This window comes from Pelecanus crispus, chromosome 4 (genome assembly GCF_030463565.1).
Source record: "Pelecanus crispus isolate bPelCri1 chromosome 4, bPelCri1.pri, whole genome shotgun sequence".
Lineage (NCBI taxonomy): Eukaryota > Metazoa > Chordata > Aves > Pelecaniformes > Pelecanidae > Pelecanus > Pelecanus crispus.
In genome coordinates this window covers 86867099-86882660 of record NC_134646.1, presented here as the reverse complement: position 1 = coordinate 86882660, position 15562 = coordinate 86867099, and the positions used below count along the sequence as shown (strand labels likewise).

Genomic DNA, 15562 nt, shown 5'->3' with positions numbered 1-15562 from the left:
AGTTACCCAGGACATGATGGGAATGTCATTGCTGTTTCTAAAAGACCCGCAGCTCCTTCAGCCTGTTCACAGTCTTCCCTGCACGGCCCATTGGCCCTTCAGTGACGATGAATTGCTTTTTCCTCCCTAGATCGGTAGCTCTAATTCATCCTTTGCCTCTTGTCCCTTGCAGATCCTTACGCCATTGTATCCTTCCTCCATCAAAGCCAGAAGACAGTGGTGATCAAGAACACCTTGAACCCCACCTGGGACCAGACACTCATCTTCTATGAGATAGAGATCTTTGGGGACCCCCAGAACATATCTGACTCCCCTCCCAACATTGTGGTGGAAATATATGACCACGACACTTACGTAAGTGTGTTGGCCTGAGCTGGACCTTCACGGTGTGAGTGTGCTGGGGTAGATGGGACAAACGCGTGGCATTGCTCCTGCCCTCTGGAGTGCAATGCTCTGACATCTCTGGGTGGCTCAGAGGTTGAGCTGGACACTCAGAAGACAAAAATTCATCAAACAGCTCTGTTAGTGATGTCCTTGGTGGCCCTGCTCTAGTCATGAAAGCTGCATCTACATCGTGTTTTGCAGAGGGGCTGAATTAACCATGGTGCCTTGTGCAAAAAGCTCGGGACGGGTTTTAAAGCAGTCATGCAAGTAGGGGATGATACACTGTTCTTAGCTCAGCTGCCCAAAGGTGTCCAAAGTGCCTTGTAGTGATGGCATCTGGGGGGCTGGTGAGATAACCTTGAGTCCTTCCTAGAAAAACTGGGCTGTAGCCTGTCACAAGAGCAGAAGGGATTTCAGACTGTGTAAGAGCAGTGCATAAGTGGAAAGCCTGTAGAATACGTCTCAGGAATGTCTCAGAAACCGCTCAGAAACCCGTCTGCCCTCCCTTCTCCAAAAGACACCAGCAGGAAGCAGCAGAGGCAACTGAAGATCCTGTTGCAGACCAGTGAATGGGCTTTTTAAGAGCTGCTGATACTTAATGTTATACCCAGAGCTCCTGCTCTGGAAATCGTGTGATACCGTAGGAATTTCACGTCCTGTTTAAGCCAAAATGCATACGAAAGAGTGCATTTCTAGCCCTAGTAGTTACAGGGAGGAGTTTGAAAACTTGAGTCTATGTGGGCATCAAAACCATCTTTTTTTCTGAACTGGTCCCATAATGGTTCAGACACTGAGCCTGATTTTTGAGGGATAGGGTCTCGGCTGAGATGTGGGTGCATGGTGATGGACTCCACCGGGAAGCGGGGTGGGAAGAAAGTTCCCCGTGCCTGTGATTGCCTTTCAGGGTGCGGATGAGTTCATGGGACGTTGCATTTGCAAGCCCAGCCTGGCGTGCTCGCCGCGGCTCTCCTGGCACCCGGTCATCAAGGCGAACAGAAACGTCGGGGAGCTGCTGGCTGCCTTCGAGCTGATTCAGAGGGAGAAGGTGAGCTCCCCATCTGGATCTGATCCTGTCTCTAATTGTAACGCTGGCTTCTTCCCTTGGAGCCTCTCAGCACCTGGCAGGATCCAACCTTTGCTCGGTGCTGAGTTATGTCCACCTGGACTCAGCAGCTCTGCAGCTGCCCGTCCTCAGTTTCACCAGGACGACTGCTCCGAGCAGACCCAGCCGCGATGCTCGGCGCTGGATGCACCGCAGCGGCACGGTGGGAGGCGTTTAGCAGAGCCGATGGGAAGAGGCTCGGCGCCAGACCGAAGCCTGGGCTGCTGGGTACCAGTTTGGGAGGCACCGCTCGTGCCCTGCCAGCCCGGTTGGCTGCGGTGCTGAGCTCAGAGCCTCGGCACCTTTGCATCACGGGAAGAGCCTGGTGCATTTGGCCCCAGATGGCTGCCCTTTGCTCAGAGTTAATTTCCGGAGGGGGTTTATGAGAGCCGAAGCGGGCGGTTACTCCTGCAGCAAGCTGCCGCACTCAGTGCTGGCTGTTCCTGTAACGAGCCACGGGGGAAGGAGGCTGTGCTTCGGAGCCAGCCCGGGCAGGAGAGACTCCTCATCATGCCCCAGTGTGCGCTCGTGTGCTTTCCCACCCTCCCTGTCCCCCTGCACGCACCACCCCCTCGCCTCTCTCGGCTCTGGCTTTTCCACTGGCCGCGGCGCCTGGCTGCAGCCCAGACGTGCCTCAATGCCAGGGAAAGTGGATGGACTGGAAGGCTGAATCTCCCTGTCCCGTTCCTCCCTCCCGGCCCCGAGGTGCTAATTGGGAACGAGGGTCCCGCAGCTCCCTCCTCCCCCTCTCCGATGTAGGTCGCAGCTCTGCTGCTGGAGGGATGCTGCGCTCTGCGCACGCTGCTGCAGCTGCCGGGGGCAGATGCGCTGGGTACAAGCCTTGCTGCACCAGTGAGGGGCTGCTGGGGGGTGCGCAGGGGATGTCTCTGCTGTCGGGATGGGGCACCGAATCATCTGCATGCAGCCTCTTCTTCCTCCTTATCCCCCCTCAGAAGTTACTGAACTGGGTGGGATAGACCTTGGAAAGGGGGGGGTCCTCTCTAAGGACCTTGCTCGATCCTCGCAGAAAGCAGCTGGGTGGATTTGAGGCTCTGCTCGTGCCTCTTTGCCAGAGGGAGAGCCCTGCCCTCATGCCCAGGCTTTTTGGAGCCCAGCGCTGGGCATGGAGGGAGGCAGCGTGTGACTATGGGAGGACTGAGGTTTCTTTGCCAGATAAAGCTGAGTTAGCACCAGGAGTGCAAACGGAAAGTATGTGTCTTTTCTTCACAGCCGGCTGTCCATCACATCCCTGGCTTCGAGGTAATGCCTTTCTCCTGTTCGCAGCTCCTAGGCCCTGTGCCCCTCTTACCATCCCCTCCCCTGCCCCTAAAGAGCTGCTGGGTCCCAGCACCATCAGCTGCTCCCGCAGAGGTTTGCAGTGGACTCTGTTTGCAGCCCTGCTTCTGCAGGCAACTTGTCCATCCTGTCTTAGGGACTTGTTTTAGGATGAAGGAATCCCCGTGTAGAGATGCCGTTTTCCTTCAGCTGATGGTAAAGAGAAGCTGGAGTGAGTGGGGCAGCTCACTTTTGACCCATAAGATGGGGCAAATGTATCCCGTTCCAGCTATAATTCCTCAGGTGTCAAACACACCATTACCTTCCTGCCCTGCGATAATTTCAGCATTCCCATCGCGACGGGCTGTGCTTCCCAACAGCTCCAGCGTGTTTCCTACCCTGCAGCCCATCTGAGCATTAACTGATGCTGGATTTTAAATGGTTTTAAGTGACCTACACTGATTTCTTCTCCAGCTTGGGGGTGGTGGTGTGCAGGAACTTGGAAAGCATCCTTTTTCTATCCAGTTATCAGCTGCAATTATAAGCCCTAGCATGGGCTTATGGATGAGAATGGCTCTAACACTGTACTCTCCTTCTCTTCTCCAGAACGAGCTGTCCTCCAGCCTGGATGAGGTGAGTCTATAAGATTTAGTTGTCTCTTCACCTTGGAGATTGTTAAAATTGGGCCTCCACGGGGCAGCCACTTCTTTTCAGATGAGTCAAGTCAATAGTATCAGGATTTTAGTAATCTGAGTGATCACCAGCAGGACAGGGTAGATGAGCTCTGTGCTTAACCTGGGAAGTGTTCCCGATGGCTGGGCATGTCAGGTAATATTTAACCTTTTTTGGGATGTGTGTGCATGAGGCCTACTGCTGTTCAACCCTTCCAAACAAAGCATGCAAAAGCCGAAATGCTGAGCTGACCTTTGGCTGGACCTCAACTGAAATCCCAGGTGAAAAGCTTGCAACTTTTCATGGGGAATTTGCCATGAATTGGGGCATGTGCTGGACTGTTCCAGTTGCTCCGAAGGAAATACTCCCATCAGGATCCCAAGCTGCTGCTTGGGCAACCTGTCAAAGTTGCTACCCCGACCTTGTGCATCCTACAGAGCAGATCACAGGCCAAACCAAGCGGTGTCAGGGTAGGCTGCTATCTTGGAAAACACACGGCAGGGAGCTGACTTCCAGGAAAGGTTGGATGGGATAAACACATTTTTGCAAGATGGGTTTCTTCCACCCAAGCAGCCTTTCCTGATGGTGTGGGGCTCATCTTTGTGCTTCATGTGGGCTGAGATGGATGAGCTTGTGTAAACATAACCATCTCTCTGCTCTTTCTCCTCTGTTTCTTGCCACTGCCATTTCTGGATGGGGCACTCCACAGCTCTGCACCCCTGCCTTGTTCTACGAGGGGCTCCTCCAATGGGTACCTTTTATGCTCAAACACTTGACTCTCCTCTGTTCCTCTGCCTTTGCCCAGAAACCAAGCAAAGTCCCAACAGAGACTCTCAGAGAGACCAGCTCCTTCCGACATGGCCTGGCCTGACCCACCTGCCCTGCAGGAACCCCATCCAGACCAACCTACTGAGGTTGCATCCAAAAGAGTGATGCCAGCCTGAGGTCTCCCGTGCCCTTAGCAGTAAATAACAAGCCTTACGGAGAATGATGCATGTATCTGAACAAGCAGGCTGGCGCCAGGCTCCCTTCTAGTGCATTTCTGTTTGGTGCAAACGGGAGTAGCCTTCTGGGGCTAGATCCCCTCCAAGCACTGGGATTTAAGCCCTCCTTGAAACAACATGGCCCAGCTGTGCGCTCAAATTGGGAGACATTTCCGACCACTGTTTTAGCTGGTCTGATCTGTGTTGACTTTCACTCATCTCTCTTCCGACCCTGTATCAAAATCAGGGTTGGACTAGATGATCTCCAGAGCTCCCTTCCACCCTAATTCCCCCTGACTTGTCTCATTCAAACGATCCCAGCTGCCAGCAGACCCCACAGGTCTCTCCATGGATGTCTCCTCCATCCAGCCAGCTGTGTCTGGGTTGAGAGCTGTGTCTGGGAATTGCTTGTTCTTTACTACCACCCTGAACCTTCCCTGCTCCTGCCTCATCCCCAGGACTCACTGCTCATTTCTGTCCCAACTGGTGAAACATTTAATGCTCGTGCATTCAGCTGAGACCCAGGAGAACAACTGCAAAACAACCAGGAGAGCAGCGGGGATTGATGAGGACTTAGAAACGGCTGGTGCTGGCTGAAGATGTTGCAGTGTTAGGAGCCAAGCGTGCACTGTTGGCTTTCAAAGATGCCATTGAACCTGGGGAGGATGCGGGGCAGGCAGGAGCTCTTTCCCCAAGGCTTTCCCCTTTTCCCATACAGATTTGCCAGAGGATAGAGGGATTGAAATGATCTTTAGTCCAGTGACTGTAAGGAAATGCAACACATGATATTTGCATCAATGAAGCTTTAGGTGCCCTGTTAGGGGAAAAAAGCTCAATTTTTGGGAACAGACTGCAGACATCTCACAGGGGCTGTGTGGAGTTTGAGCCTGCCTTGGGGTTTTGAAATGGTCTAGGTGACTTCTGCATCTCCATTATGCAACTTAAGTACATTTAAAGCTAGAAATGAACATATGTCACTAAACAAGGAAAGAATGAGGCTTTTCTTGGTTCAGTCCATGCCTACGCACCTTGATGTGCTCCAAGTGCTATGGATCACAAACAAAAGCTGAGGATAGCTCTTTGAGGGCCATTTGGTTTATCCCTCTACCCCGAGGCAGGATCAGCTCATGTTGGTGGTGCAATGCCTCATTTAGGAGCCTGAAATTAAGGCTCTGGGTAAGGACGTGGGTTACCAGAAGTGCCGAGCACCCGAGCGATGCTGGGGATGCTCTGCATCTCTCCTTTCTCCTTAGGCACTCACCTCCCAGATAACCTTCCCTTTCCCTGCTAGCACTCACCATTTCTGCGAGCATGTGGACCATGGGAGGTGGGACTGCCTGCCCCAGATTTACTGTCTGTCCCATGTGGGAATCCAAACATCTGTCCCGAAATGGAGTTACCAAAAGTCTTCAGCTAACAAGCAGCTTGATTCAGCAGCCATCAGCAACTGCCAGTGAAAATTAAAGCTTAGCGTCTAGTGTATCTAACATGCCACCGTGAAAAATCCATTTGTAGAGCATTTATATACATACATATATAAACCTGAACCAATCCTATAATTGAAATACATATACACACTTAATTTAATGCAATAATACTCCAGCCTGAAAAGAATGCCAATCTCCTAAATTGGTTCCAACTGCCGTTGGTTGAGGGTTGCATTTTTAGAGGTTTTGCTTTCATTCCTGCCTTTTCGGTGACTCTGAACTCAAAGATGCAGGTCAAGAAGAACCCAAACGCTGCGAGGGCTCACAGCCCGTCCTCTGCGAGTGGCCGGGGAAGTCTGGCTCCCTGCTTTCCTCCTCTGTGAAGGCAAATTTTTGAATCCCTCACCTGCTGTCTACATTTGGTCTTACCCTGAAGGAAATCTCCTGTATACATGGTGCACAGCCAGCCTTATTTGAGCTGTCTTGTGGCCGGCAGCTTGGCAGCTGCCAGATAAGGTTTTAGCTGAGCCGTTGTATGAACAACAGCCCCTTCCTGCATCCAGAGGTGATGCCGACCCTCCATCCCACGGTGCTGCCGTCACTAAACTGCCTGCTGCTCTTCGGGAGCTGGGCACGTCTTCTCGCTCTCTCCAACTCAAGGAGCTGTATTTCACTAATTAACCCCCTGCTGCTGCTTCTTCGTCCCCTCTCCTCATCCCTCTGCATAACTATCGCAGCGAGGTCCTGGCGTTGGATAGATGCGCTTTCATCCTCCCCTCCTCTCCTAAAGGAGGTTGAACCTTGATGGAGGGCAGATCCTTCTTAGTTCCCTGGGAAAGGCTCAGGGATTGCTCTCAGCAGTAGCTGTTTGATCTTTTCCAGGGTCAGATTAAAGGCAGAGAAACAGTTTGCGAGCACACCCTTCCCCCCAGCCCTCATCTCCCCCTTCTATGTGTCCTGGACTTTGGGGGGGGGGTCAGTTTTGCAGAGAGGAGACTCCGGGGGGACGCAGCGTGGAGAGGGGGAGGCGATGGGGTTGGTGTCCCTTTGTGGCATGACCTGATGTGCCCTTGGCATCTCTGCTCCCCACAGTCCGCAGACTCTGACCTGCCGTACCCCCCGCCCCAGAGGGAGCCCAACATTTACATGGTCCCCCAAGGAATCAAGCCGGTCCTGCAGCGCACGGCTATTGAGGTGAGTGATGGGGAGTGCACGAGGCAGCTCACCCCCTCACAGGATGACACCCCGAATGTGTGTCCCTAATGGGGGGATGAGACTCAGAAATGGGATCCAAGCCAGACTGTGGATACGGAGTCCCGGCAGTGCTGGGAGCTGTTTCTGTCCATTGTTTATCAACCAAAAAAGTCTCTTTAAACCATTATAACAGAGTAAGCTTGGCTCTAGGGTTGCCCTGCCTGGAAGACCCACCGTTCCCTTCACTCCTACTGGATGTAGTTGCCTCAGTAGACCAATAGGTTTCAATTTTATCTTCTGTTCCTATCACATGACTGCCACTCGGCCCTATTTCCCACCAGGGCTTCCCTCAGCATAGCCAGGTTGTCTTGCTTCCCCTGTACTCGGCGCTGGTGAGGCCGCACCTGGAATGCTGTGTCCGGTTTTGGGCCCCTCAATACAAGAAAGACATTGAGGTGCTGGAGCGTGTCCAGAGAAGGGCAATGGGGCTGGTTAAGGGTCTGGAGCACAGGGCTGATGGGGAGTGGCTGAGGGAACTGGGGTTGTTTAGCTTAGAGAAGAGGAGGCTGAGGGGAGACCTGATTGCTCTCTACAGCTGTCTGACAGGAGGTTGTAGTGAGGGGGGTGTTGGTCTCTTCTCCCATGTAGTTAGTGATAGGACGAGAGGAGATGGGCTCAAGCTGCGCCAGGGGAGGTTTAGGTTGGAAATTAGGAAAAATTTCTTTACAGAAAGGGTGGTCAAGGATTGGAACAGGCTGCCCAGAGAGGTGGTGGAGTCACCATCCCTGGAGGGGTTCAAAAAATGGGTAGATGTGGCACTTTGGGACATGGTTTAGTCTAGTCTACCCTTGATTGGTTTAGTGTGGACTTGGTAGTGTAGGTTAATGGTTGGACTGGATGATCTTCAAGGTCTTTTCCAACCTAAACGATTCTATGATTCTAAATGAGTCTACACCAAGCAGTCAAGTCCTAGGGCAGAGCACAGACTTGGACCACAGTTGCTTTTTAGGAGGAGAGTCTTCCTCACACCAGGATGATATTTGCCCAAAACAGAGGTGCTCCATTAACAGATAAGTGGTTGTGGACCTGGTGTGTTGGTGCATACAGAGAAACGCTTGCTGAACAACCTGGCTTCTCCCAGCACCAGCTCTCCCATATGGTTGATTCATTTCTCCTTCATGCTGGGCCAACCTTCAGGCTTACCTCCATTGCTGAGAAGCTCAGTGAGAGACCTGGAGGCAGACCTTTGGCTCAGTCTTTGCTGTCTGTTCCCCTCACCCTTCAGATCCTGGCCTGGGGGCTGAGGAACCTCAAGAGCTACCAGCTGGCCAGCGTCACCTCACCCAGCCTGCTGGTGGAGTGCGGAGGCCAGCTCGTGCAGTCCTGTGTCATCAAGAACGTCAAGAAGAACCCCAACTTTGATGTCTGCGTGCTCTTCATGGAAGTGGTGAGGACCTGGTCCCCACCCTGCAGCGATGGGGTCATAGAAGAGCTGGTTGGGAAGGACCTCCAGAGGTCCCATAAAAAATACATGCTACGGTGAAGCTAATTCTGTCCTGCTCAGCCTCGGTTCCCTTTGGGGAGGTGCAGAGCAGCCGCCCTGCCTGCCCTGCGTAGTTACGTGTTCCCTCCCCTCTGCCCACAGCGTTTACCCAAGGAGAGCCTGTACAGCCCCCCTATCATTGTCAAAATCATCGACAACAGGCCATTTGGCCGAAGGCCCGTGGTGGGGCAGTGCACCATCCGCTCGTTGGAGGACTTCTACTGTGACCCCTACCGAGAGGAGACGAACGGTCCCCAGGAGCACTCAGGTACGCACTGCCACGAGGACCATGCTGGCTGCACACCTGTACCCTTCTCCAGGAGGAGCTGTGGGTCACTCTATACATTGCTTTTAGCTCAGCCCAGCTGTAGGTCTGATACAAAAAGCCCAGGAGGTGCCAAGGAGGAGTTTAGCTCTGGGGTTGGTGGGTGAGCTGGGCTGTCCCTTGGCCAAGCTGTCCAACCTGCACGACCATGAGCTGTGGCTGGTGTGAAGGCTCTGGGCAAGGTTGAGATCACTCCTGGAGCTTGATCCCAAGGTGGCTTTGGGGTTTCTAACAGCTGGATGTCCTGGTCATGCTCGTGCTTGCTCTGATTGCAGATGATGTGAGCCTCACGCCCAGGGATGACATCCTAATTGACATCGATGACAAAGAGCCTCTTATTCCAGTCCAGGTATGGAAAAAATCGCAGCAGCGGGAAGACACTGGTTTCTTACTTTGCGTGATATGGGGGAACTTGTGCAGGTACAGGGCTGGGGTGGAGAGTGATGCAGATCGCTGATGTGAGGTCGTGTCTGTCCTAACCTTCCTTTTGCAGCTTCCACCTCTGTTTTCACCTCCTCTCCTCCACCATGCCATAACGAACAACCACAAACTCATCCTTCTCCCCTAAGTTTAATGTGAGACATCAGATTGACTTTTCTGGGTGAGGGACAACGGACTCTATCCATGCCAGGCTCTTCCCTCCAGCATCTCTTCCTCAAATGTATGGTCTGGTCTGAGGCTGAGAAAGGCTTGCAGTCATGCACTTAGGGCTCTGCTGTGCGGGATACTCTCTTGGAAATGACAGTCACTGCCCCAGAGAGCTGACACCTCGAGGGGGCTCACCCCAGCGCTGGAGAGGGTGACCTGATGTTGGCAGATGGATCAGTTTGCCCAAGGCTACACTGGAAGCAAAGGTTCCCTGAGGCTCAGTCGTCCTTACCACGATGACACGGACAGGTCTCCTTTCCCCGGTTTTGCTCTTTGTTTGCAGGATGCTCTGCTGCTTCCAAACCCACTTGCTGCTTTCAGCAGCTCCGGTTACTCTGCAGAGGGTCATGGTGGGGACTGTGATTGCAGAATGTCCCGTGCTGGTGGGAACTGGACGTGCTTTAGCAGGCTCAGTGAAGGGGGAATGTGTTGGTGCTGTGGCAGAAAGCAAGCTTCTATGTGCCATGAGTTTGAGGGGTCTCAGCTGTCCCTTGCCAGGCTGTGCAGTCCCCCGGGGTTGCTGTTCCTCCTTCCTGAAGCAGAGCTGGAAGATGTCTGGCCACACCGGTGGCACTGGCACTGCCGGTGCTTCGCGTTTCTGTGGCCCTTGGGTTTCTTTGCCAGCAGATGCGTCCTCTTTGAGGCAGAGACCTGTCGGTGCTGACGTGTGCGTGTGCGATGCGCAAATCTGTAGGTGACCCTGGTTGCTCAGGAGCAGCTGAAAGTGTTGCCAGAGGCATTTGGTGGAGTTTTTCATGGTCTCCTGTTCCCTTTGGTGTATTTAATGTACACTGGTATTTCCTTCCTCCCCATTTTAAAGGCTGTGGGTTCTGCATGGTACCTGGAGCTAGAAAAGCCTGAACTTTCTCTAAGAGATCTGCCTCTCAGGTATGCCTCTTGCATTGCCTTTCACTGCCCAGAAAAGCAAGATGTGTAATTTGGGTGTCAACGCTTCTGCTCTTTATTCATCTCCTTGGTAGCACTGCGGTGTTTCTATTCACAAGGACTTTACGATCCACTGATCCGTGCCATTAGATATCTGCCCAGTTCAAGGCTTTCAGGCTTTGGGCTAAGGGAAAACCAAGATTTTGGCCAGTGCTCAGCAAAAGCTGTGGGTGTGGGACTCCAGCCTGTTGTGGTCTCGACTGCAGCTGGCCCTGCTCATGCCTACCTATCCCCAGCACTGATGAGATCCAGGGCGGTACTCTCGGGCACGGTCACCCCGCAGCCTGTGCAGCAAGGCATGTCAAACGAGCTGGCTTTTCGGGTTCCCCACCAGTCAAAAGGTGGGAATTTCCTATGCTCAGCTCCCTGGGATGCTGGCATCTTCTCCTGAGATGCTTCAGTATCGATTAGGACAGTGGAGTTTGAAAACGTTGGTCCAAGTGAACAAGTGTTGTTGAAAGGAAAAAGCAACTCCAGACAGAAAATACTACTGACAACCTAATTTGCTTTCTGTTCGCTTGCCATTTGTGGATTTGTCTTAATAATTTACAATTGTACCTCATCTTGTATTAGTAAAGTAACTGGAGCATGTCTGCGAAAAACACACCAAAGCAAGTCTTGGAACAAGAACCCTCACTTCTGCAAATAAAAAAAAATTTTTTTGTCTAGCCTAGCACAGAAAGCACTTGGAAGAAAAGTGAGGTCAGGGAATAACGTGGGTAGGAGGGCTGGGGTGCAGGTCCTGACTTGATTAGCTGCGTGATGCTGGGCAAGCGACGTCCCCTTGCTGCACCAAGGAAGCCGGCGGCACCCAGTGTGTCCCCCAAGGCTGCGAGACCCTCTGCAGGGAGAGCTGTGGTGGGATGGATCCGCGGGAAAGGCTCAGAGCACCCAGGGATGGCTTTGCTGCTCCCACAGTGGCGGGCACAGACCTGACTCAAGGGCTGGGAGCGCGCGTGGAGGACGGGAAGGTGCTGCCTGGTGGCAGCGGCCAGGTGGAGTTTTCTTTAGCCATGGGCTAAGACCCCCAGCAGAAGGTTTTTCTGGCCCCCGCCTGACCCACAGCCACAGATGGGACAGCAATGGGTGGGCTGGTTTTGCGTCTGTAACCCCAGCAAGCTGCAAAGACATAATTTCTTATTTTTTAATAGAAAAATCTATGCAACTTTGGTTTGACTAATTTTTTTTTTTTTTCATATTCTGAAATCTACAGTTTAAATTCCCCCCCTTTCTTTTTTTTTTTTTTTTTTTTTTTGGGTCAATTTTCAGTAGAAATGGTGTTGTGTAGCAAAATAACAACTTGGAGCACGTCCGGCATGCAATACTGCTCTTTGAGAGCGTCAGAAGGACCGTCTCCACGCTGGCCCTCTGCTGCCTTTTTCTGACGGCAAAACCATTTGTTAAATGCAACTGATTTTACAAAACGTTTCCTTTCCTCTGACCTTCGCCTGCCAGCGCCGTTTCCCAGCCCTGATTTTTCTGTGCCTTTGCCAGGGTCGCTCCGGACCCGCAGTGGCTCCTGCGCCTTCTCCTGTGACTTTGGTGGAGGTAACAGGAGGGAAATGCAATTCCCTCTGGGAAACCAGGGTTTTGGACCAAATTTGGTGTCTCGTGGGGACCCAGCGCGGCTGGGGCTTGGGCTGGCTGCTGCAACGCGGGACGAGGCGGGCGCTTTCAGCCCAGTTGCTAATTACCCTTTTACTCTGCTTAATGGAAATTCCCCTGCTTTGTTTTGCCAGCGGTTTATTAAACCGGTGGCTGCTTTTTTGAGGGAGGTGAGGGGAGGAAAATTTCCTCCCATAAATATCCTTTACAAGAGCTGCAGGCGAAGGCTCTGCTGGGTGCACGGAGGGCTGTGCCCGCTGTTGCTTGAAATGCTCTCATCAGATTTGCCATGGCTTTTTAATGAAAAGGCATCTTTTTTACAGATTTTTCTTTTCTTTGGGCACTTTCTAGCGGCGAAAAATCAGGAATGCTTTTCGTGTTAATTTTGCAGAATTTCATGCACCTTCAGTGCTTCCCCCCTGAGACCCATTCACCATTTCCCTGTTTTCCCCAGGTTTTGTTGCACCTGGAGGTGAGGGCAAGGCAAGAAAGAGAAACCCAGGGCTCACGCTCTTCTTATGTTTGCGCTCCAAAGATGGCAGAATTTCAAATTTCTTTTGGCTTCCACCTTTTTTATTGCAGTTAGTTTGGAAAAGAAAATGAAAAATTGTCCTTCAAAGCTTTTTTTTTTTTTTTTTTTTTCCATCTTTTGACCAGCGTTAACTGAGAATAGGCTTGTTGGTGGCATGGGGTGTGCAAGCCAGAGGTTATAGGTGCGGTGTAGACATGCGTGCGCTGAACGAACCACGATGTAGATGTCTGGATTGACTTTTATCAGGCCATCATGTCTGGGGTACAACTAGCAGCAGGGACCAGGCATGGCCCTGGAAGTCCAAATCTATCCCCGTGGCTGCTGGTGGGAGTTTTCCTATTGATTCCCTGTGCTGGATCATCCCATTTACACCTGCATTTGAGGAACCAAAGGTGCAAACCTCCATCACTGCTGAGGTGGTGCTTTGGCCCCGTCCATCACCGGGGGACCTCTTGGAGATGCTGACCCAGAGGCAAAGGCAGCTGGGCGGGGTATTTTTAGGTATTTTGGGGTAGTTTGGGAGGCAGAGCAGTATCGTGGTATGCAGGGACCTCTTGCACATGCAGCTCAGCACCATGCTGGGTGTTGATCGTGTCCACAGAGCGGTCAAAGGTGGCAGAAGGTGACAGGAGAGGTGGGAGGAGACGGGCAGTCTGCTTCTCCTCTGAGCCTGTCCCGAAACCTGCTCTTCATTAGGCTAATTTGGAGTGAGGCCGGAGGCTCTGTTTTTGTGTGTACACAGTGCCCTGGCACAGCGGAGCTGTTTAAATTGCAAACAAGCATTAATCTCCTCCTCAGATGTGGCGGTGCATCATGGAGAAACCATCGCTCCGTGAGCCGCACCCCATCACCGCAGGCGCCACAGGACCTGGCCCTGCTCCCCCCACCTCCTCCCACCCCGGCAGAAGCAGCTCCAAGCAGGCGCGGGGTGCGGGAGAGCTGCACCAAGGGCTGAGGGAACCGGTTTCAGAAGCCTGTACTCACTCAGGGCTGGGCTGGTGGGTTCCCCGTGAGCAGGTTGTGATGGGAGGAAGGAGAGTAGCAGTCGCTGACCCTCCTCCAACTCCCATCCTTCCCAAAGCTTTGCTCTGGATGCTCTTGTCCAAACACACCTTCTGCTCTTTACCAGTTTTTAAAGTCAGTGCAATATCTGAGTGCTCCTGAAGAAGCTGTAGGCACTTCTGATGGCACGCCAGGTCCAGGTCTGCCTGTCTGTCTTTTGAATTACACCCTGCCACTCATCCTTCTTTGGAAATTTGTGTGCTTTCTGCTGAAATTCATGGAAAAATGCTCTTTCCCTGGCTCTGAAGTTCTTCCCTGAGACTTTGGGGTGCTCCTTGTCCCAGTGGAGAACCATACACCATGGAGGGGTACATGGATCAATGTTTCATCCTTGGTACAGCTGGTCCTCCAACCACTACTTGCTTTGAAAATTAGGACCACTGTCACGTCAGTGGCAGCAGGTTGAGATCCACCTCAGGGAGCTGGTGTGCCCCCAGCAGCAGGGATGCAACTCTGCTAGAGCTAGAGGTCTGTGACCCGGAGGCAGCCCTTGGTGGCCCCGGTGGCCAGGCTCTTGTCTGGCAGGGGGAAATGAGGTTTCCTACTGACCTGGAGGCAAAGGAGACATTTTTGGAAGGTGACAACCAGAAAATGGGGTCCCTGTCAGGGAACAGAGGGTTGTTGGCAGCTGGATCCTCAGCGTTTCTCTGCCACTGTTTGCTTCTTGGTGGAGGTGAGGACCTGTCAGCACCCTGGAGATGCTGCAGAGCAAGGAGAGCAGTTACTGCGTTTGCAGCTGCAGATGGGGGAAGATGCATTTTCCTGCAGCACTGGTCCCTCTCTTTGTGCTGCCAGAGCCATGGGCACGGAGCATCCCGGTCTGAGTCCCGGTGGGGAGGAAGCCATTGTCCTGGTTGGTGTTGAGGTGGAGAAGTTGCTGACAGCTGATCCTCTGTGAGATCCCCAAGGCTTGCAACGTCGGCTGCCTGTTCAAAAGCCCTTCCTGAGCATTGCCTGCAGGTGATCCCGGCTATCTTTTCCTTCTTGATACTCGCTCCCCCAGGCAGCTTTTGGCTGGGATGTGCAGAAGCAGATCTGTCTGTAAGAAAACCCAGCCCACCTCCCCATTCCTGTGTGCAGACCTTGTCATCAGGGGACTCAGGCTTGGTCCAACAATTAGCAAAACATCCAGGAAGGCATTTATGGGCAGTGGGTGCAGAGGACAGAGGTGAGTGACCTTCTGGCCTCTGAGGATGCCTGTGAGGAAGAGGAGGGCTGTGGCAATGAGCAAGGGAGGGGTGGGCAAAGGAGGGCACCTCTGGCCTCACCAAAATGAGGTCCCTCAGCCTTAGGTTGCAAAGTGAGGCAAGCTCTCGCTCATGTTTGACTTTCCTTTAACCAAAATAAATGACACCCCCGTATGGCATTATGTAATTTTTATTTTTTAAATGTCCAGCAAAGGTCAGAAAAATATTTCCCTAGCAATGTCCACAGACCTGAAGGCAGGGCCTTCTTCCCCAAAAATAGTCGTGGGCACCAGAATGAGCCGGGTTTTCTGTGGTGCTCCTGAGGCTGGTTCGGGTGGAGAGGCTCAGCTTTTCCCTCCGGGGAAACTCTGAGGTTGACGGGGCTCTGCGGGGCTGCGGCTCTCCCAGACCTTGCAGGGACTTTGTTGTGATGATAGGAAACCCGCTCAAATCGTCCTTCTGGGGACAAGAGCTATGGATGGGGACACACACACTTTTATACAGGTGTACACAGCATTTGGGCTGTGTCGGAGGAAGGAGTGAGACAGAGGTTTGCAGCTGAGGGACCCCAGCTCTGCAATAAATACTTTGTTCCCTGGGGCAGTCTGAAGCCTATTGAAAGCATCTGCAAACTCGGGTCAAACTTGGGGAACAGTTTACACGGGAGGTGAAAGGATG

General features: G+C 52.6%; 1 protein-coding gene across 4 annotated transcripts in view; it reads left to right on the top strand.

Annotated features, from left to right (window-relative positions):
* DYSF (dysferlin) overlaps window positions 1–15562 on the top strand; it is a 106342-nt gene that overhangs the window by 43136 nt on the left and 47644 nt on the right. For all 4 annotated transcript variants that reach the window (XM_075709263.1, XM_075709261.1, XM_075709262.1 and 1 more), the window contains 7 exons: window positions 173–354; window positions 1289–1429; window positions 2717–2782; window positions 6936–7037; window positions 8323–8484; window positions 8683–8848; window positions 9181–9254. In XM_075709263.1, coding sequence (XP_075565378.1) covers window positions 173–354; window positions 1289–1429; window positions 2717–2782; window positions 6936–7037; window positions 8323–8484; window positions 8683–8848; window positions 9181–9254 — 893 coding nt within the window. The remainder of the gene's footprint in view (window positions 1–172; window positions 355–1288; window positions 1430–2716; window positions 2783–6935; window positions 7038–8322; window positions 8485–8682; window positions 8849–9180; window positions 9255–15562) is intronic.